General features: G+C 42.4%; 1 protein-coding gene across 1 annotated transcript in view; it reads left to right on the forward strand.

Annotated features, from left to right (window-relative positions):
* LOC124404918 (epithelial discoidin domain-containing receptor 1-like) overlaps positions 1 to 23,174 on the forward strand; it is an 86,940-nt gene that overhangs the window by 54,571 nt on the left and 9,195 nt on the right. Inside the window, exons 7-12 of the mRNA XM_046879412.1 lie at positions 4,364 to 4,571; positions 15,245 to 15,584; positions 16,133 to 16,326; positions 16,444 to 16,616; positions 18,579 to 18,701; positions 19,742 to 19,851. Coding sequence (XP_046735368.1) covers positions 4,364 to 4,571; positions 15,245 to 15,584; positions 16,133 to 16,326; positions 16,444 to 16,616; positions 18,579 to 18,701; positions 19,742 to 19,851 — 1,148 coding nt within the window. The remainder of the gene's footprint in view (positions 1 to 4,363; positions 4,572 to 15,244; positions 15,585 to 16,132; positions 16,327 to 16,443; positions 16,617 to 18,578; positions 18,702 to 19,741; positions 19,852 to 23,174) is intronic.

Raw genomic sequence — 23,174 nt, forward strand, 5'->3', positions numbered from 1 at the left:
TCAAAAAGAATTCTTACCCCGCGGCGTGTGAGCCTTTCTATTATATACCTACTTTGTGGTGGAGGTAGGTATGCCTTTGAGAATCGGTGGTGAATCGAACGCTCTATCACATTCCCAAATATCACCTTTGGATAGACTTGTAGGGAGATATTGATAGTCGTCATCGAGTTAGTAGAATGCCGCTTTTTTTTACTGTTATCGGAGCGAACGCAATACTAATGCAAAAATACCGAAGTCAGTTTGGCAAAGATAGCTAAAAACTTTTTGGTTTCATGCAAAAATAACACCGGAAAATGTATAATTGTTGCAGTTTAAGTGGAAGTTCGATTGCAAAAATGAATTTGTTGGCATCGTTGTTAAGTAAGAGAAAACTTTTTTTCCCTATATTTGTATTCGAAATTTCATTTAGAATTACATTGAATGCGATATTATCGCATCAGCAATGCGTAGTAGGCTTTGATAGTAGTGAAAATACGTGACATTTTACTCAGCCGATAAAGACTGACTAATAGCATCCCCTCAATCCACAGAGTTTTGCGAATCACTCGCTGGTCGAATATTAAAACCAGATTTAATAACACAATGGAATTCGACTCGAGAGGGCTAATCGGGATTCGGGTCTCGGTTAAGCTCGCGTAATAAGTAGCCATTATCCCGGGGTGTTTACTCGCGGCTAGTCACCGGGGCCCACCACTCCTGAGGGGGGCTGACCGAATTTGTGGAACCGAGTGGTGGGTTTGCAGGGGCCCGTCTCCTGATCCCGAGGCGAAGGCGAGCTTCGGCGTCCGCGCGGTGGACTCGGAATACCAAAGAGGCACAGGCGACGATCAACAGGCTGTGATCCTGCACCAACTCCGGGGGCATAGACGCCTGGACGACGATCCCTCGCTACGGGTTGATTGAATATTCCACTCGACGCTTTATCAAGGAGGCACCTAGCGAATCTCAATGTCTCCCGGACGCCTTGTATACCTACTCGTGTGCCGTGCCATGCCTCGTCCTGCAGCCTTTATTGTCGTTATATTCCATTGTGCCCCTTGACGCGTGGCTTGCGGCCGATCCCCTCTTTCCCACCGGCCCCAAACCCCGCCTGCGAAATCTCAAGAATTAAATCAGGAGCTTCGTCCTTGCGATCCTCGTCAAGCCTAACCTAACCAGAAATCAACCGGTGCAAGGCTGGATTATCGGTTCCCAAGCTTCCAACGGGGGTGAAAAGACGCTCTAACCCTTCTTGCCATCTTTTAGTACACCTCTGATATAACCCTCGATCCTGGGATGCCGTTGGAACGATCTTACGCTCGAAACTAAAGTTCAGGCGCGTCAACGGCCGCCATCTTGACTACGCGCTTAACTGTTATTATCTACATATCTACGCTTGGACAATTTCAATTCGAAATAGAGTCTACGAAAAATAAATATGATCGTGTAATGGAACGTGGATACTGTCACTGTTATAACCCGTTTTGATATACAATCTGACAGTCCCATTTCCGACCGGATCAACTGACCAGACATTTAATTATTATTTCCGTTATAACTGGAATGAGACGACGTCTGTCCGAGTCTACCAGCGCTGTTTGTGCCAAACATGTGCATTACGGGTATCGAGCCGCATGCACCGCGAATGACATCCTCGAGAAGGGTGCATGGAAGGCAAAAAGTATGCGGGAAGAGAAAATTAACTTGGAAAATGGTATGCAGGTGCATATGCGTGTGTGTGTGTATGTAGTACACATGCAGCGCCCCGGATATTGACGGTGTCCCACGATCTCGTAACCCGTTTTCGGCGTCAATTGACGGCCCTGGGGGCCCGGACTCATGGGGCTCACCTCAGAATCCACCGCCACACGAATCCCATTCCCTTCCTCTCTTGGTCTCGTGAGCCTCTACCAGACCGCCAGTTTTATGCCCGCTCTCTCGGCGAGCTCATAAACCCACCCTCACAATAGCTCTGTCAGGGTTTACGGGGCTTTGGCGGCGCATCTTTGATATCCAAATAACATTTTCCCCTTCAACGGAAGCCACCGCCGAATGAAACATGGCCGCGTTACGCGATAATAGACCGTGATGTCGGCGACCCGGGTGACCCGGACGATCAACCCCCCCCCCCCCTCCTCCCCAAACCGCGAACCTTTTCGTCACACTGGCTGGCTTAAAAATCCGTGAATATGCAGCCACGATCCGGAACAGACGCTTCTTCTCACTTTCCCCGATGATGGGAATTCGAAACGTTGTCGGTGACGACTATCCAAGAGAGGAATGAGGAAGAAGTGAATACCGACATATAACCGAAAGGTTGAAATTATGTTAACTTTATGATTTAATGGAAAACGATCACGCGTTTTACGAGATATCGAGAAGGTATTTTTCTACTCGATTTAACCAAATTTTCACTGAAAATCTACTCCACGACTTCAGAGCTTGGATCAGTAGAATTTCTCGCGGAATTTTACAACGATTCAGAACCCTTGCTCTGCTCCCCTCGCATATGGAAATCGTCGGAGTTCCAGTATCCATTCGGTTTTAATATCCGCCTGCGATCCTTTGGTAATACCGTCTCAACGTGCAGAATCTTTACGCCTTATATATACAGACATCCGGTATGATATTCTCGACTTCATATCTTTTGAACGTCAGTTCGAATCTAACGTTCGATTACCGAGCCATAGATCAGGCTAGGTCTATGAAACCCACCGGTTTCGTTCACTTTGCCACCAGTTCTGGCCATGTTCATTACAAAGTGCTTCGATCTACTACGTAAACACTGATTTTTGCACAATAAATGTTAAACCACCAAGTGTTAAAACTCCTTCTCGAAACCTGCTCGAATTACGCAATCGAAGAGATTTAAGAGTCCCATTAGGATGTAAGATGATTTCATCAAGATGGTCACACTGCAAAAACTATCGGTGTTAAATTTCATGAAAATTGACCGTCGTGGACTACCGTTAAACAACTTTTGTGGTCAATTCGGAAGTTCAGTGTCAATGGATACTGTCAGATTGACAACAGTTGTATTATTACAGTCTATGGAAGTCTATAGTGTACAAGCTTACAGTGACCACAAACGGTGCATCAACCCTTAAAGTGTGTACCGTTTCCACTTCCCGTACCAATGAAACCGAGGACTCGTTTCGTTTGTCCCTCGTAACGAGGATCGCTCATAAAGTGGACAAGGTCCGTGTTCAGGACAATAAGAATCGTATTTCTGAGCATCAAAGTCTGGTCCCCGCCAAACAGTACGAGCGTTTTATACCGTGGAGAACATTTCGTTGATTGACGGGCTCGTAATTCCAACGCACTCATCGTCAATGAACCGGGTTTCAGACGCTGCCTGGTACCTACCTTCCTGGATGACGTGAAAGGCATCCGGGTCGCGTGTCCTTTCTACCCATCGTGCGTTGATCAATCCGTTTTTAATTATGCACGCGCTGGGCGGCGGGCTTCATGCACATTTTCTCTCTCTCTCTCTCTCTCTCTCTCTCTCTCTCTCTCTCTCTTTTAGTCTCTATCCTCGTTCCTTCAATACCCGCCCCGTTTTCTCATGACGATACGTCGCGTGTCTGCCAGTCGTTTGTCCCACGACTGAAGGTCCGTCCGGTAATGGTGATCCAGTCCTTCTTGCCTTCGTTAGGGTATAATATCCTCACGTTGTACCTTCCTCTACTTTGAAACGTGGGCGACTAGGACTCCACCTTCGGTGCATCTCGTCCTTGTTTACCTAAACAGCCCGCATTGTGTACCTACCCAATTTACCTTCACTGATCGCTGAAATTACCGTTTCCATTCGCGGTTTATTATTCATCACGAATCGGTACCTTCAGGCTTGTTCCAAACCCAAGCTTCCTCGACCTGATCTACGTTAAGGAGAACCCTGCTAACTGCACAGCCACCATGGTACCAACGACCACCGATCCTTCTCGCTGTAAGTACAATATAAAAAGAGACCTTTCTCTTCACCCTGCGTACCGTTTTCCCACACGTACAAGGTGATTCAAACTTTGGTGTTAGGCACACCTCGGATGCACGTATGTAGGACGAAAAGCGAGCCCAGCTGGCGGCTCGGATAACACTTTCTGATTTATAACCGGATCACATAGCCCATCAAACTTTAAAGACACACTAAACTTTCATACGCAACGCCGCCTATTCATGCAGTCTTTCTCGCATGTGAAGTCCAGGTACTATCCATGATGCCCGTACGCCTGCAGTCATTCCCGTCATATCTGGTCTCGCCTCGGATCCATCACTGTCGATTGCCCCGAAATTTATTCGACCAACGCGATCAGGCACGCGACGGTTTCCGCACCCAACCTTATACCATGCATGGTTCTGATTCGATCTCTTCTCACTTTCGTTCCAGGTCTTCTCCCAGGTCGATATCCTCTTCAGCGTTGGCGGTAAGTACTACACCGGTGAACCTATCACCTACACCTACATGGAGGACAAGATATTCGAGACCTCGAGGAACATCACCATCAAGCTTCACCATCGGGTTGGAAAGTTCGTCAATCTCAGGCTCCACTTTTCAGCAAGGTGGATCATGCTCAGCGAGGTGACATTCGATTCTGGTGAGTGATCCTGATGGATCGTGATTTTTTAACCTGCCAAATTAGTGAATGTCAATAGCCCGAATCAGTCGCAATTTAGGTGCGTACCTATCTGTTTGTTTTTACGTTATATTCAACCGCTCGCGTGTCGTTATGGGGAAATTTTCGGTGCCCTGTAGAATCCCGTCAATCCCGAAGGGTGATAGCTGAAATCCTCTCGTCGAGTGCAGAGATGGACAGGATAGGCGGCGGGAGCGAAAGCTTACATTTCATATCGGAGATGTGTCAGTTGGGGTACATTGATATTTTTAAATTAAAAATAATAGTCGGGTGTAGGTATTATACTGTGAATCTCGTTTTATCGAAAAGATATTATATGTGTATCACACACACAGATACAGGATCTGTACGCGAATGCAATGATCAGTTATCGACATCTCGTCTCGGAATGGAGAAAGAAAAAAAAATCCATAACCAACCAGAAATTTGATTGAGAATAAAATTGAATAATAAAGAAAATAGGAAAAGGAAAAAAAGAGATATGGCGACTGTAACGACAGACTCTCTATCCACATCCTCCTATCAAGGATCAAAGTTATACACGCATACATACCTACGTATATAGTATACACATACACGTACAGGTGAATTTCGTATAATGTATAATGTATAAATAAACGTAGGTGGGTATGCGTAAAGCGAACGTGTGTCCAGAGTCATCACTCGAACCTGCAAATTGACAGTAACAATTACGTCCAGAGATTAAATTATATCCTGCTATATCATCCTTGAACGGCAGTTAGCCACACATGCATACGTTGGTCACAACGCTTTCGTACCTGGCCACATTCCCTATTCTATATATGTATATATATGTGTGTGTGTGTGTATGTATCAAGGTACACATATGTAGTATAGATATATATATATATATATATACAACAACCGACGCTTTAGCGCCGCGTTCTACGTACTTACGCCCCGCGGCGATCTGTAATGATTAACTGCGACTGGCCTGTAATTGAATTAACCTGAAACTGAGCCCTCAGCTCAACTCGGATCGTTCTCTTTCTCTCTCTCTCTCTCTCTCGCTCTTGTTGGCTCATTGGTCCCCTTTCGGTACATAAACTCCCGCCCCGTCCGCCTCCGACAAAGTGCACACCGTATATGTATATACATACTGGTCCAGTGTCCGATTCTGTATCAGATGAAATTAGAGCGAGGAAAAGAATTTTCCTTGCTTAACGCTTGTCGTTATAATTGACTGTACGGAAAAGGGTTTTTCTCATATCATTTCATCATCACTGCGATACGGTTGAGTGAGGCTTCTTTTTTGACCGATAATTTCGCAACAGCATTGCGATTCGCATCGTAAAGCTAGAGGCTACTGTGCTCGTTTTATTCTTCTTCTGAAGCTGAGCCAAAAACAACTCACAGATTTTTTGCTAAATTTGTAATCATTCAATTTTCAAGTATGACTTTCATTCATATCTGAATACAGTTGTATAGGAAATACTTTTTATTTTCGATTCTGATTCTGGGCACTTAGGGTGTCCCTTAACAGAGGTGTTTTTGAATTTTCATGCTCTCAAAGGGTTAAACGTTTCCAAATTGATAAAAACAAAATTTTCTGAAAATTTGAGCTCTTGATATCAATTCTAAGGAAATAACATGTAAAAAATATGTTTTGTTCTTTTGAATTTTATAACTTGGTGACGAATTCAACTACAATAATGAGGAGTAAATATTTCTATCGAGACGTAAACGCGGTATAAAAAAGGTCTCCTATAATTTTTTACTTAGTATACTGGTTCGAAAGTTAGTCGAACTCAAAGTTTAATTTTTATAAAATTAGCAATATTATCAAGTGTATTTGAAAAATTAGCAGTTATATTTTATTTAAGAGCAATTCAAGTGATAAAATTATGTTAAGACCTCAATAGATGCGAATTGAAAATTATTTTTTACTGTTATCAATCGATATTGAGATTCATGAAACTCTTCAAGAGTTCTTCGAGTTCTTCAAGAATTTCATCAACGCACATGTACTGATGGAACAAAAAATTTTTTGTACCCATACACACGACAGATGATGCTTAACGAATGTTTAATCGATCTTATAAAATGTTTCTATTTTTGTAAAAAAAATATTCCTACACTGTGCATATACGTATTTCGAAAGGCACCTCCTCTACTACTTCATCCGAAGGGAAATTTTTTTTTTTCTTTTCTCTCGCAACCGCGTTGAAGGAGTAGTCTGCAATCGTTGAACGAGATGATAAAAGTCCGGAGGTGGTTTTCGCACACGTATAATCTTTGATGTGCGAAAGGGGGTTCTGGAGTAGGTACTCCGTTCAGTTTCCCTTATTCACTCTTCGTTTCTCCAGTCTGATTGCTATCAGTCGCTATATACGTCTCTTCCCTTCCCTTGACGAGCCGAGGACGTTTGATCTTATATATTGTGTGATAAAATTTCAATATTTTTTTTCTCGTCTCTTCCCGTCGCGCGATGGTACGGTAATTAAATAATTAATAATGATCTGAAATAAGAAGAAGAATAAGAAGAAAAATGATGTTTTTTTTTTTTTTTTTTTTTTTTTTTTCTACATGCATTTTAGGGTGGCGCAAAAAAAAACCGACTATTTTTTTTTTTTACTCGAATCACTCGTGACAAAATGTTAGTTTGTAATGTTTTAAGAGCCCACTCCAAAGGACAGCTCAAAAAAAAAATTTTAAGAGTTCGCTCCAAATTTTTTGAAATGTCAAAAATCGTCAAAAAATTATATTAAAAAAATTATATTTTCAGTATTTTGTTTGATTTTTAATTCGTGTCGTGGTGTATTGTTATCGATTCTTTCGTACTAAATAAAAGAAGGAAAATTTCATAAATTTTCATATGAATATTAAAAGGTCGCTCGAAAAGATCTAAAGAAATACAACAAAAAATTGAAAAAAAATTATGAGCGACCTTTCAAAATCCAAATTTTGAACTGAAACTTTCGAAAACTTTTTTTTTTTTTTGTCTATAAAATTATACCGTAACGAGAGAAAAAATTTTTAAAAAATTGATTTTTGACGATTTCTAACGTTTTAAAAAATGTGGAGCGACCTCTTAAAATTTTTTTTTTTAACCTGTCCTTTGGAGTGGGCTCTTAAAACGTGAAAAACTAACATTTTGTGACACGAGACTCGAAAAATAAAAACAACAGTCGTTTTTTTGGCGCCACCCTAATGCATATTGCATGATGCCATAGGAAATTTGCATTTCGGCGATTCTGTTACGCGTATACTTAATTAATCCGACGTGGTTTAAAGTTACTCAATTTTTTGGGGGATGGATGGCTCCCTTCGCCGTCTCCGGGACATGATAATCGAATTTCCATGCCTCACAATAAAGCTCATGAAATCCGAACTTGTTCACCGTCGTGCCCCATGACTTTCTGACATTATACTCCAGACTTTTCCCTCGACTGATTGTGAGTGTGCAGAGGCAAGCCGAAATAGAGAGAGACCAGCCTCTCCGCGGGTGAGTATCGATTGCCACCCTGCACCGACAGAAACGTACAAAAGAAAAGGAAAAGGAAAAAGAAAAAGAAAAAGAAAAAAGTGTATGAAAGAGGAGAAAAAACTGAAGGAAACGAAAGGAAAAAGAAGAGAAAAGAAAAAAAAAAATCTACCGCGCGCGCCTAAAGAAATCGCCGATACGGTAATTGCTCGAAACGCTTACGCAGTAAAATTCAAAGGACGGTTGGAAGCTCGCGCCCTAAACTTGCACCGGATTATATATTTCAAGCTTTGATGCTCGAAGGGCGGAAGTGACGCCTGCCGCCTCCTTTGTCCCGGCGGGGGTGGGGGAAGGGGAGGCGAGACGTGGATTATTATATTCGGAGCGAGAAGAAGAAAGTGAAAGAAGGTTGAAGCTCTTCTGTTTACTCGGTAGCAATTAGCCGCTGTAGCGGTTCGTTCTCAAGAATTTTTTTTTCTTTTTTTTCGCAAACGCGTAAAAAAAAATTCAATTTTTTTTTTAATTTTTCTTTTCTTCCCCCCCTCTACCCCCCCCCCCCCCCCCCCCCCCCCCCCGCCGGGGGAAGATGCGATTCGTTTGAAATTCGTTATATATCCGATATATCGTGGGCGAAGTCGAACTTCCGGTTGACGGAACAACCACGTGGTGTAATAGGCCGAATGATTTTTTTTTTTTTCTTTATTGCTCAAAACGTCGCAAGACCTTGCGGAGCCGGATTTCACCCTCTTCATGAAATGGATATAATTAGACGGAGAAACACGAGATCGAGCGGGGAGTTTGGTGAAGCTCGAAGTTTAAGTATATAATAAGTAAGCACAAGTAATTGAGCAGACTTACGAGGCTGTACGGAATCCGGTTACGGGACGGTACCTATATACGCGTTGTTATGGTACCCATGCATACTGCACACCCTACTATATATATGTATATATCTACGCTCGTATAAGTGATTCACTGCGATATCGAGCTACGCGATATTCAAAATGTTATGTCTTTCGGACTGATTTATTACCTACCCTGAGCTTTTGTTAACGCGTACCTTATATATATATATATAAGGTACGCAAAAAAACCGACTGTTTTTTTTTTTTTTTTTTTAGTCTCGTGTGACAAATTGTTAGTTTTTGATGTTTTAAGAGCCCACTCCAAAGGACAGTTCAAAAAAAATTTTTTAAGAAGTCGCTTCACATTTTTTGAAACGTCAGAAATCGTCAAAAATCGACTTTTTTTTAAAAAAAAATTTCTCGTCACGATATAATTTTATAGACAAAAAAAAAATAAGTTTCCGAAAGCTTCAGTTCAAAATTTGGATTTTGAAAGGTCGCTCATAATTTTTTTTCAATTTTTTGTTGCATTTCTTTAGATCTTTTCGAGCGACCTTTTAGTATTCATATGAAAATTTATGAAATTTTCTTTCTTTTATTTAGTAAGAAAGAATCGATAACAATACACCACGACATGAATTAAAAATCAAACAAAATACTGAAAATATAATTTTTTTAATTTAGTTTTTTGACGATTTTTGACATTTTTTTAAATTTGGAGCGACCTCTTAGAAATTTTTTTTTTCGAGCTGTCCTTTGTAGTGTACTCTTAAAACATCGAAAACTAACATTTTGTCACACGAGACTCAAAAAAAAAAATAGTCGATTTTTTTGCGCCATCCTAAAATATATATATTATTATACATATACCTTATACCTACTCTCGAACCCTCAAGATACTCGCTGTTCTCGGTCAGACTGACCCATTTCCGAGATTGTAGAGGTGCGGTAGCCGGCGGTCAACCCTCGCCAAAGGAGCCATTCTTTTCGCCGAAAGATCCCGTCTCGATGTGCAGGGTGGAAGGGGGTGGGGGGGAGGACTTTTTTTTTCCTTCTCGTTCCCTTTGTTCGACGGACAACCCCTTGCAACATGAGCTTTTCTCTTTCCAGTTACCTAAACCGTTTTTATCTTCAACCCTTCACCGCGTTTTATTCTTACGGGTGCACGGTTTTTTGCTGTAGCTTTATCTCTTTTTGTTATACGCTTTCGGGTAATCTACTATTCTTTAACTTGCCGTTTCTCCGTTTTCAGAGGAGAAATAGGAAGCTGTTGTAATCACATCGGAAATGAAAAGTCGAGTTTTTACTAGATTTTCACGTTTTAGAGTTTAGAGAATCGCTTCTAATCATTTTCACAAGGACTGTATGTATGTATGTATGTGTGTGATCAAATTTTTTGTCCGACGATATCTTGAGAGAAAGAGTTGCTGGATTTCAATGATTTTGGTCTTCATCAACGCGGTTTTTATTAGCTTGGAATTGATTTGATTTTGGCTGTGATCGGTTTGGTACTTTTTCAATTATTCGAATAACAGAATTCCGAAAAATCCAATGAAAAAGACGATATCTTGAGAATGGATAAATGGAGTTGAATGCATCACTAAATGAAGGTCAGATTTTCGAAATCTAAATTCAGCGTATTCGATAAACTGAAAAAGAACTAAAAACATTTCGATTTTAATGAAAATTGCTTCTCGTCGGTTCGTTAGGTGGCTAATCGATCACGAATCTGAAGTCGAATTGTGAATCCCAAAATGGCGATCCAATAAAATGTAAAAAAAATTTTAAATACTCCGATTCTGGTAGAAATCCGTAGGTGAGAGTTTTTTGGATCACCTATACAACGAATCCAAGGTCAGACTTAAATATTTGTAATGTTGGTCCATTACAGTGGTCCAAAAACAAAAAAGAATCGTCATATTTTCATGCAATAAGTTATCCAAAAGCTTTAAAATCGTCAATCACAAATCTCAATTTCTAGTTCGAAATTTGAATTGGATATAATTCTTTTTTTTCTCTATGAACTTGAAACTTCCAAAGCCAGACCGAGAAGTTCGAGAGCTGGCTCATGGCCAGTCCAAAGCCGCATGTTCCCAATGAATCTGAGACTGTTTTCGGCTCTGAACTTCTTACATCGCAATTTTCGCAAGCTTTTAACGCGCGAATAACGTCGCTCTAATTCTCCACTAATTTTTTTCAAACCACTTTCTCTCACCACGTGTATCGATGAAGTATAAAAAATTGTTCACTTTCCTGAGTGCAAGGTATGTACCACCTATAGATCTCCAGTTTCGTTGATAGAACAAGAAAAAGAATCTCTCATTTTTTCGTCTTCCTCGGCAGTGCTGCAGTTCAGCAGTGCATTTCTGTGCTTTGCACTTATTTATTTACCCATTGACTAAGGATTCTATTTTCTCTCTCTCTCTCCCTCTCTCTCTCTCTCTCTCCTTCTCCTTAAGCCCGTCGTGCTCCAAACACGAACATGGATCATCCGCACGATAAGCAGCTTTCAAGCTCTTTGTGCGATGTATATTTGTACAGCATATATATATATATATATATATATATGATGCATCGAATGTTTTACCCTAATCGAAAGCTCGATCTTTAAGGTAGAGGCCGCGTTTATTTTTAATAGGAAAATCCTTTTTAGTTTCTCCGGGAATAACGATAGGGGAATCAGCTCTCTCTCTCGGTCCTTTTTCTACCGGGCTTCCTCGGTTCAGTTCTTCGGTCATTACACATCGCTGCTGCAGAGCCTCACACCACACCACACCACACCACACCACACCGCCTCAAATGCCAGTTATTGCCACTGTGAAGACGACGCGGTTTCTCCTCGGCGCGGCGGTAAAAGCACGTGCATCCGCAGCTGACGGTGAACGTCAAGTGCAACTAGCGACCGCCTTGATCTCCGGGGCGAGTGCTTTTTCTTTGCCAATTTGAAAACCTCCTTTGATTTACCGCTAGGAATGGAAATGTACCGTAAAGCTCGTTTACACGCTCTCTCGTTTTTGCCGCTTTTTTCCTTTCTCTCCTCCTCCACCCCCCCCCCCCCCTCTCTGTCTCTCTCTCTCTTTTTCTTCTCCTTCTTCTTTCCTCTCTCTCTCTCTCTCACGGTTTTCTACCCTTTTTAAAGACTCTATCTCTCCGCAGTGTCAGACATTTTAAACGACGGGACGTGACCTCCGCGTTTCATCCGTGACGTCGATATATACTCCGTCACAATGCCGGGGAAAGTTCTCTTGCAATTATTTAGCCTGAAGGGTTGTGAAAAATATCCTCGAGAAGGAGAAAAAGAAGATAAAGAAGAATAATAAAAAAAAAAATTAAAAAATGGTTACCTCGTGAACAAATTTAACGACCTTTACTTACACCGAAACCCGTACTTTATACTATACCACCTAAACTCTACTTCATTCTTCCTCGATTTTCCGTCTGCTGTTCGAGCGAGAAAGAAAGAGAAAGAGAGGGAGAGAGAGAGAGAAAGCTTGCGCGCGGCTTTCAATGCATATCTATTCATCGTTAGGCGAATTTTCTCTCAAAGTAGGCCATGTGCCGTATTATATGCATTATAGATAAATATATATATATATATACATACCTGTATTCGTGAATATGGGTAGGTATGGCTATTTTGGTCTACAGAAATTCAGGAAGGAAGAGGAAGGGAGGAGGGTGGGAAACAGGAAACGAAGAGGTATAAGGTAGTGTGCATGGGATATACATTCGCGGCAATATGTTTTCATAATACCCGAAGCCTGTAGCACGAAGCCAGGAATGAAAAACGGGGAAATCGATATGCGCCGGAATATCAGAAGCTCTCGCTCTCTCTCTCTTTCTCTCTCGCTTCGTTCCTGATTTTTTACATCAACTTGGAACAAAAATTTTCATTCAAAATCGTAAATAACATAGATGCGGCTAATAATTACAAAAAAAATTGCGACATCAAACGAAGTTTGAAACTTCTTACACTTTGGAATAAATACATGGTGTTCAAAGATGAACGGGAAAACAGAGGTGAAAAAAAAATTTTACAATTCAAATGCTAAAGACGACGAAACTCTGGTGTTCTTTATAACCGATTCTGTAAAAGTTTCATTTCATTCAAATTCTATAAATGTCTTTCATCGACCTTAAATGACTCGAGTATCAACAGAGATTTTCGACTTGTACGATTTCAGATTTAAAATTTTTTTAAATATTTCGGGTGAGATAAAATAATAACATCGTTGCACGGAATATTCAACGATATCACTTCTGGGCTTCTCGCTCGGGTTTCGTTTCATTTTATTTCCCTACGTTCCGTACGCCTACTTCATCGCAAAATATTTCCACTATACACGATACTCAGGTATAACTCCTCTGTAATAAAAGTTTTCCCTGTCTTTTTGCGTGGCAAAAACAAAAACGACGACTGGTTTAAAAGAGAGAGAGAGAGAGAGAGAGAGAGAAAGAGAGTCTGGCTGAAGTCTGGCCGTATCACCTGTGTGGAATTCCTATGGCTCGTGGCTCGTAGCTCCCTCCATTCCTCCCTCTCATCCTTCCACCCCTTTCGGCTTACTCTACATCGTGGAAAGAATGTTTCATATCAGATTTCATACAGTATAAAGGGTATGAAAAGGGCGGCGAGAGGGTGGCTGCGGCGTAAAAGCAGATATCAAACACTGTGCGACAGCTTTGTTTCTCATGGATAATCCCGTCATCAGGAATTTATAGGCGAATGCCGCTCTCCCGCTCTCCATTCCCTTTCCTTCTCTCCCTCTCTCTATCTCTATCTCTATCCTCCTGGTACTCCCCAGAATCGTTGTGAAGCTGGAAACGTAGCGGCGCAAGCACAGCTTCATGTGCAACTCTTTCTTCATGCACAACACAGAACGACTCCGCGTCTCCACCAGCATGCAACGCGCCTATTAAGAGAACGAGCAACGCACGCATGCAAAGAGTAAGAGAGAATCTCGCTACAGTTCCAAAGACTCATGCGATGGATGATTTAGACATCTGGCCATATGTTTCAGAGTTCTCTCTTCTACCCTCCCCCACCCCAACAACTCGTTTCTCTATGCATGCAGTTCACCGCGTATGAGCTTTGTAAAATCTGGTAAAAAGCTTAACGAAACGCAGAAGTAATACAAGGAGGGGGGGGGTTAAGGTTGCAGGAATTAAAACCACAGATGATTGAGGTGAATTTTATGTTTCTATTGAAATAATTTTTACACCCTGCAGACTGCAGGTGAAATAAAATTTAATTTGAAAAAAAAAAGTAAAAAATAAAAAAAAAGCACACCCTGCTTGGTGGTCGGAGCTGCAGTCGGTTCAGCCTTCAGGATTGAGCCTCGATGCTTGAGCCGGCAGCGGTGAAGAAGGGGGCTCTCATCAATATTAATGTCACGTCGTATCCTTAGTGGGCGATATCTGGAGTGCAGATATGGCCGAGCTGAAGGCGGCCGCGGAGCTTTAGAAGCTGCTTTTCGGGCCCTGGTCCCGTTTCAACGAATATTATATATACATTAAATTAGCAACTTAATTTATCCGACGCCGAGGCTACGCAACTTTGAGTAACGTCGAGTTATAACTTGTTATATACCCTCGTATATTATAGGTGTATAATCTCGGTGCTCTGCCTCTGCAGTATAAACTGAGTTTTGGTATATCTATGCTTGTTTTACTTACTTACGCACTTACGCACTTACGCACTTACTTCTTATATCTCACTTCTGTTTTACTTCGTTACACGGATAGCAAAGACGAGAGAAGTAAATATGCAAAAAATTCACTAATTCTTGACGAAGACGTTTGAACTTTACTTTATCCGCCCTCCAAGCGACCGAAAGAATCCAAAATCCAACGCAGAATTTTATTCATCATACTATTCTCCTCGGGAATCTTTAACGATCATGTCATGCAAGAACAACTCCTCGCTAAAATGTTAAGATAACTTTTTTTGGAAGCGTAATAAGCCGATGAGAGAGAGGCTAACTATAAAGATAGACTTAAGACGTACACTGAGTTGACCCTCTAGTTAGTTGTTATCTATGGTCTTCTTCTATGGAGCCATATACCGATACCTTGTTGTAACGAAAAATTGGACGAAACGAAGGTGAAACCCTCCGGTAATCGAGATCCTGACGAGGTCGTCCGAAGCTCCCAATGGGACCGGTTACCCGGCCGTTTTCCAGATCGAGAATTACGACCGTATGTGTGTGTGATACCTAACAATAAGACTAGGTTTTTTCCACCGTTCGTACCTTCGGAGAAAATTCCGGAGTTTCCGGCTTATCGGAGAGGAGCCGACGATAATACTCACCGCCCGCAATTAACACTCGTATTATTACCACCCGCAGACATTGCTCACGGTAATTTCACCCCCGAAGAAGCTCCGTCGACGGAACCGCCACCTCTGGGCGACGTCTTCGTCGAGAAGGATGCCGCCAATGACGGCGAGCTGCCCGTCTCGACGGCGAAGCACGACGACCCCACCTACATGGCCGTCGTCATCGGCGTCCTCACCGCAGTTATTCTCCTCCTCGCTGTCGCCATTTTCCTCATAGTATCCCGGCACAGGCAGAGGAAGTGCTTCGCAAGTCCCATGACCGGCAAAGCACCCTCTCACCTTGGATCCACCTGCGCCACCGTCGAGAAGGGCGCAGCCCTTATGGCTTACACTCTTGAGGATGACGAGAGGTGAGTCGAGCTGTTTGCTTTTTTCTTGCAAGAATAATATCGTTACGCTTAAGGATTCTTGTTTCCCCCTTCAAGGGGCGCTTCCATGGAGCTACGAACTTTTTCGATTTACATGAAATTTCAACCGTCAAATCATACTTTTAAACATTCCTCATTCGAATCACGTCAATAAATTGAACTTTTTCAAAAAGCCTGTATTCCCTTGCTATGCATTAATCTTTAAGAAATAAGTCGAATAATTTTACTGTTGATAATCAGATGTAGCAGGTTTTAGAATTCTGTCAAATTTTGATGAAAGAAACAACTCTGAGGCAAAAAACTTTTTAAAAAACGTCTATCAACAATGTCTAGAAAACTTACCGATTACCACCAATCGGTACTAACTAGAAAACACTTGTTCCATGAAAACACCTTATCGATGGCTATGAACTACCGATCCCTTTAAGCATTCAAAAAAGTTCGTGTCCAATTAGTTAGTTGAATTAATTTCTAATCCCGTTGAACTCTCGATTGCCAATCGGCAACGACTATAGCTTCGTGGGTCGCAGGTACGCCGGAGGATCGCTGCCAACTCTGCCTCGGGACCTGGGAAACCGACTGCTGGACATCGTGAAGCTGGACGACTATCAGGAGCCGTACAGGGCGTTGAAATACGCTCCTTACTACAGCTACAGCACGGTGGTGATGGAGATGAAGGACATGATGCTGAACAACAAGGGTGGTGGTAGCATCAATCAGTCAGGTAGGTTGCGGACTGTCGCTGTACGCGGCTTCGACAAGTCCGGGGGGTGCAAGATCCAACCCCAACGGATCAATAGCCGCCCACCCTAAACCTCCCCCCTTCCTCTCTCTGTCGCAGTTTACGCCAACGGCGCTGTCGACACGTCCTACGACTACGCGGTTCCCGAACTTGGCACAGTACCACTTCTGAACCCCGATGGAGTTCCTAGGGTCTCGTCGAGCGGTGCGAGCGACCAGGAAAGCCTCTTCTCCAAGGAATCTTCCCGTGGAAGCAAACCCGAGGATAAGAAGGTCAGACTTTCACCTAGTTGACCAAACACCACGGAGAAAAGGGTTGATCCAAAGTTCACGTATGGTATGGTGACAGAAGGATTTGTCCTCGTCATACTATGATCGCGAGTCCATTTACTGTTACTGTACCAAATGCGAATTTTCACAAGTATATACTTTAGCCTTTTCGTCATGAGATGTACGACGAACGTTGAGACCAAAGACAATACCTATTTTCTCAGCCAAGTCAGCGTCGATGTGAAAAACGTTAATTCCAATCACACTATTTCGCTGATGGTGACTCTTATTCTCCGAATTAGGAGACCATTTCCCGAGAATCGAAAGCTCTGAAATCGACAAACCGAATCAGAGACTATCGGTAGATGCAACTTGCGATCAGTTACCAACACGCCCTGCACGATTCGCTTCCAGACCTTTAGAAAAACCAATTTCAGTTGAAGATCCTCGTACACGCCGGTCGTAAAAGTATTGAACGTAATCCTACAACCGGTCCGTCATCAATTTGCGAAAATTATTCGACTCGTCGGTGTTATAACGCGTCGTGATAATTCATGAAAACTTTTAATACGTACTCTACACATACGTGGAAGGTATGGGGCGAATGCATCGTCATTTCGCGGTCGAACAACCCCCGTTGCCGTTTAAGCTCGGGTCGTTAAATAACGCGGTGGAAAGTGGTGGTGGAGTATAATCACTTGGCCGGTTTGTATCCTGACCGCAAACGGCACACTGTGCACAAATACACGACACGTTGTGGAAAGGAACAGACGTATATCACTAGCGACGAATTCCTGCGTATGGTTGAAAAAAAAATAAATAAATAAACGAAAGTTGGCTGTTGGGGGTGAGCACCCTCATCCTTCGCTCTGACAATACCGGCTCTTTATAATGCCAAATGGAGCCATTCGGGTCTCCTCCGGATTGCCCGTTACAATACCGACTCTGATTGACATCGCCGTGTTCAAAACAGGCGAAGCGGAACTCGGTTCGCATCTGGAAGCCCTGGAAGCTACCGCGTTATCGTTATCGTCCTATCATGCCACGCTGCTACTAGGCACAGGTACCCATGTACAATTCTCACGATGCGTGGTGTCTGTGTCCTGGGATTGGAGACCAACCGACCGAAGGTATTCATGCTCGCTGAACGCGAACGCATTTCTCTTTGAACCTGAGGGTTGCTCCATTGTTCCCCGAGTTATAGAGTGAGGCATCTACCACCTACCCTCCACAGGGTCTCAGTTTTGGTACGGGTTTCCAGATTCTGATTCAAGGTTCCTCTGCCTCGAGCCTCTGCTGAACCAGAACTTGCTCCGATATAGTATCCTTTTGCAGACTGAGAGTAATGTTCAAGCCAAATACTCCATACTCTGCGTGTTTCTTAAGTATTTGTTTGCATTGCTGCTCGGTAGATCTGTGCAATCGTTAAGTACCGATCATTTCTTCACGAGATACCCGATTCTTATGGTATATGGAGGTGAACGACCACATAGCGTGTACTCGATACCCAAGGCAAGACCATTCCAATCCATCGTATCATCAATTTCTGCGGTATTACAGTCCGTCCGATACTACCGGTGATGCAGGTGTCGACAATTTACCGAACCACTTATACTTGCAACGGTAAAAAACTACCATCGCTTCTGACGACGATGTTCAAATCAAGCGTTGGTAATGCTCCGAGGAAACGTTCCACTACGAAGTAGGTAACGTGTTAACCAGGTACAGCTCGTTATGCTGATCACCGAGCAAATGCTCAAAGTGGTTTTTGGTACGGGGAACGTGATACTCCGATGGATCCGATAGGGGCTGTGGAATGTATATGATAATGATGCGGACACGTTGCGTGCAGTTACCTCTGAATCGTGAATAGTGGGAGTAGTGGGTCGATTGTAACGACGTTAGGAGGCAGGCATGGCGTGATGGCCGATCGTGCATTATTAGAAATGTGATTAACATTTTCAGTCGCCGACGCAACAGGAGGTTCTCTCAGCCCTGAAGCGACGCCTCGAGCAGACCAGCGTGCCCCTCTTCCCACGCCATCGACTACGCATGCTCTCAAAGCTGGCCGAGGGCGCTTTTGGAACGGTAACTACATATGTGCATCCAACGCAACCCTTTCCATCACTTCTATCTCTTTCTCTCTTTCTCTTTCTCTGGTTTAGTCGCTAAATTCGATGGGTTTCGAGTGACATCTATACCCACATACACATTTACGAGGTCGAATAAAGTTTTCAAACGAATCAACGGCTGTCTTTGAACACGCCCACGCGTACTCTCGTAACGTTTTAACATACCTACCATATATTCGCCCCGTGAACCGGTTACGAAATACTTAGACGAAACCTGACACAATGGTCAGGAGACGTAGACGTCTGACCGAGTGATGCAGCTCTTGGAATGGATATATAAGAGAACGTGACCATTGCTGTTGCCGCATTGGGTTCTGGAACCAATTCTGATGGTGGCTTCTTTTACATCAGGGTATCGTCGACGAGTCGACGTTCTACGATACAATGAAGAAAATAACTGCTTCATCATCGGTGTATAATAAACACCCGCCTTCCGCGATGGATCTTTAATAGCAGGTTTTGAACGGGTTAATGAGGTTAATTGTTTCCCTTTATTCGGGACCCCTGAATCTCCGCCTATACTTCAGCTCTGATCCCACTAACAAAGGATAGAAAATTTCATCCGAGGTGCTTAATCGGTTTCACTGCGGAGCCGTGAGCATCCATCGCTTATGACGCGTGTGAATTGGGGTGTGAGAGTGGGAGACGAAAAGAGGGGGTGAAAATTTTGTAGTGCTCCACTTTATTCTTTTCTATTATTCTTTCAACGAGGGTAGTGGGTACACGCCTAGAGGAGGGGGGAAAAAAATTAAATAAAGTAAAAAAAGGAAAGAAAGAAAGAAAGAAAGAATGGAGAAATTTGTAGCGTAAAATGCAAGCCGATTCCCTGGGTGGAAATTGTCCTTTTGTTAAATCATCCGGAGGGGTGCAGGCCTGCATCTTCTGCTCTCTTCGGCTTCCCGCCACTCTTCTATACATGTATACGTATATGTCCTATGTATTAAGGTATAATATTCAGTTTCATTTTATGAAAGAGAAAAATTTATGCTAATAAAGGTGTACGTCGCCGAGGCCGAGGGCATACCGGAGTACGGGACGACGGCAACCCTCGGTAAGAGACTCGTGGCAGTAAAGTTCCTCCTTCCGGATGCCAACGAAAAAGAGAAGTAAGTATGCAGATTGATATTTGCATTATTTCACTACCGCCACCCACTCTATAAGATATGATATACATACTGCAGACGCCTGTCTATCCTTACCAAGCCGAAGGACCCTTCGATTCTCCTTGAATGCACCCCCGACCTTTGCTCTGCTTTACCTCACCCTTATAGGTTTTCCTTTTCTTTTTACGTTTCTTCTTTTCCACCGAAAGCTGAATCGTCATTTATTTATTCGTTCGATTTTCTTCCCTCTTCTCGTTTTGTGTTTTTCGCAATACCAAGAAACAAAGCTTTTTACTCACCCAAGCGTACTGCGGAATGTTTTTTTTTCTATTTTATTTTTTTAATACACGTCTCACTGGGTTTAACCTTTACTTTCGTCTCGTTCTCCATCGTGTTTTGTTTTTTTCTTCTTTTTTAACCTTTTTTTTTTTTTACATTGTCATTCTTCTCTTCGTCTCGCTTTGTTGAGTGAAATTTATTCAACGTTGCAGCGTAACTCTTTGAACGATCCGTCAGAGAACGTCGCGTCCGTTGGCTTCTGGGTATTATTTTTATTTTTTGATCAAATGTTTTTTTCGGACTTTGTTAAAAGAGAAAAAACCACGAGCCATTTGATCTCCGCGATGCTCTTCACGTGTTCATTTATGTAGAACATAAAATGTAAGGATCAGTTTCGAAGCGCTTTGAAAACGCCGCAGCGAAACCTCGCGAATGGACGTTAAGGGGGTGTCCTGGTCGATTTCGACGTCGACGTATATATCTCCAAATATCGAAGTTCACGTATCTCGAACGCAAAAAAAAGGGCTTAACAGTCCCATTCTATACGCAATTCTGGGCAAAAACACTCCAATAAATTTTCATTTTACGCAGAAACAAAGAAACGTAGCACGAATGCTACGAATTTACTATTCCTATTTCGTAGAATCCGTATAGTTTCTTTATTTCTACATGAAATGAAAATTTATTCCAATGTTTTTTGCTCAGAATTCCGTACAGAATCGGACTGTCTAGTCTTTTTTTACGTTTGAGACACGTTCACTTCGATATTTCAAGGTATCCACGTCAACGTCGAAATCGACTAAGGCATCCCCTTAAATTAGGCTATGGATTTACAATGTACATACAGTACCAGCGAGCATACAACACAAATCCGCAATGGCAGACTCGTGCATACATTTGTTATACAAAGAATACAGCTACGTTTGTGTATATTTTATTTATATACCCGCGTGTATATAACATTAAATTTCATATTTCGATGTACATAAAGGATACAAAGCGTCGCGACGCGGTAGCGAAGTACATATCAGCGACTGGTTTACAAAGGACACTCACACACACGTTTTCGTCTACGTGTGAGTGAACGACACGTGTCACATATGTATTGCTTTGGATTTTTCGTCGTATGAGTTCGCGCAGGTTTCGCAGTCCTGGAAGTTCAGCTGCTGTAGGTAGGTAGGTACACACGTCCCCATTGAAGGTGGACACTGCTCGTCTGCGTGAATCCGATTCTCGGACGATTATTCGCCGGCGCGCAGAGCTGCCTTATGCCTTCTCCAGTATCGGGCTAGACATCAGAAAAAGGCGAGTTTGTCGTTTCTTTGAAAAGGAATGAATACATTTGCATACAATGACCGGGAGATAGGGACGAACTTCACTGAGCTACGGAGCTGGAATCTTCTCTATAATAATACGGTCGCGATGACTCGATCGAATGCCTTATATATGTATGTACCAATTCTCTACGTCGTATATAATTTTTTTCACTTTTCAAATCTCTGCAACGTCTTTCTACATACAGAACGTAGAATTTAGGAAAATCATTTTTTTAGTTGTTTTCGTTCTCGGTCCAATTTTTTTTTTTTTTTTTTGTTCTATCTACGCGCTGCTAGGGCGCGGATGAAATTTTAAATTAAAAAGTTTTGAATGCTACAAATCCCGAATTTTATTCTGAAGAAACAAAATTTAAAAAAAAATTGTATTGTAAAAATTCGAAAATTCAAAAATCTGAAACATAGAAATTCTGAATGACCGAAGATTTTCAGTTCTGTGAATTTTTGGCTCGGTAAAAATTCGTCACTTTGATCTTTCTTTGGTTTGGACTATCGATATTTTTACGTTCGGAATCCTGATCATTTTGATTTTCGGAACTTCGAGCCTATCCAACCATTCGAAACTTTGTTGGTTCCCAAAAGTTTGATTTCTTAAGTTCAAATTTCGCCACGAAATAATTCGGAATTAGGCAGTTTCGGAGCTTTTCAACTCCGCCCCATGATACTCTTTTTTTTAGTCAGTCGCTTATCGAAAAGTGGGATTCGTTGCGCCTACATCGGCTGCTTCCGTTTTGTCCGTAACACCTCGCAGAGCTCTGACATGAGCTGTTTGCTTTTGGCGAGATTATAGAACCTGGGGGATGTAGACACGCGTTTTCTACCCTGCGTGCAGGTTTATACGCAAACGAACGCAACGCCTCGCCTCGCCTCACCTCGCCTCGCTTTGCCTCGCCTCGGCATTGCTGACACGAGAGATAAGGGTGTTTTATGTGTCATAGTCGGTATCACGTCCCGCAGGCCAACCCTCGATCCTCCACCATCACTGAACTCGCCTCGTACCTACTATATTAAAAATAACAGAGCACCCTCTGTTCCGAGATCATGCTGCTTATATTCCTTTGCGAGAAGGGCACAGCTCGAACTACTCTCACCGAAATCAGAAGGAATTTTCCATGCTCAACGTATATACATATAGCAAGAATCGCAATGTTATTATAATTATCCCTAAACTCGGAACTTGAAAACGTTGGTGAATTTTATTTTAGGAATTTCTAAAACAAAAATTGTACAACTCACATTCTGCAGTGTTCCAAGTAATTAAAAACCGCAAACCAGCAAGATGCAGGAAAGTTTTTGGTACTAAAGTCCTGTTGGCTTTGCTCAATTTATTGTATGCAAGATCAGTTGACGGTTTGAAATGAATTTTCAACAACGCGGTTATTAATACGTGTTATATACCTTATCAAGGGGTAAAAATAAGTGAACAATTCACGCGTTTTGTCACTCGACGTGGTACCCACTCGATGTCCGGTACGGGTCAAAATTTGCAATGTAAAACGAGGGTAAAAGCCCTTTTCGGTCCACATGCGGGTCGAGCAAAGCTTGCGCGGAGGGTGAAACGGGGAAGAGGTCGTAACGACGAAGTTTAACGGTTTATCACACCCCGTACTCGACATTTATATCGAAGAAAAATGAAAAGAAATCAAATGTCATCGAGTTACGCGATTATATATATAGTATACAAGGAAATTGAAACAAGATAAAATCCAAGCA

The sequence above is a fragment of the Diprion similis genome, chromosome 3, assembly GCF_021155765.1.
Source record: "Diprion similis isolate iyDipSimi1 chromosome 3, iyDipSimi1.1, whole genome shotgun sequence".
NCBI classification, from domain to species: Eukaryota; Metazoa; Arthropoda; class Insecta; order Hymenoptera; family Diprionidae; genus Diprion; species Diprion similis.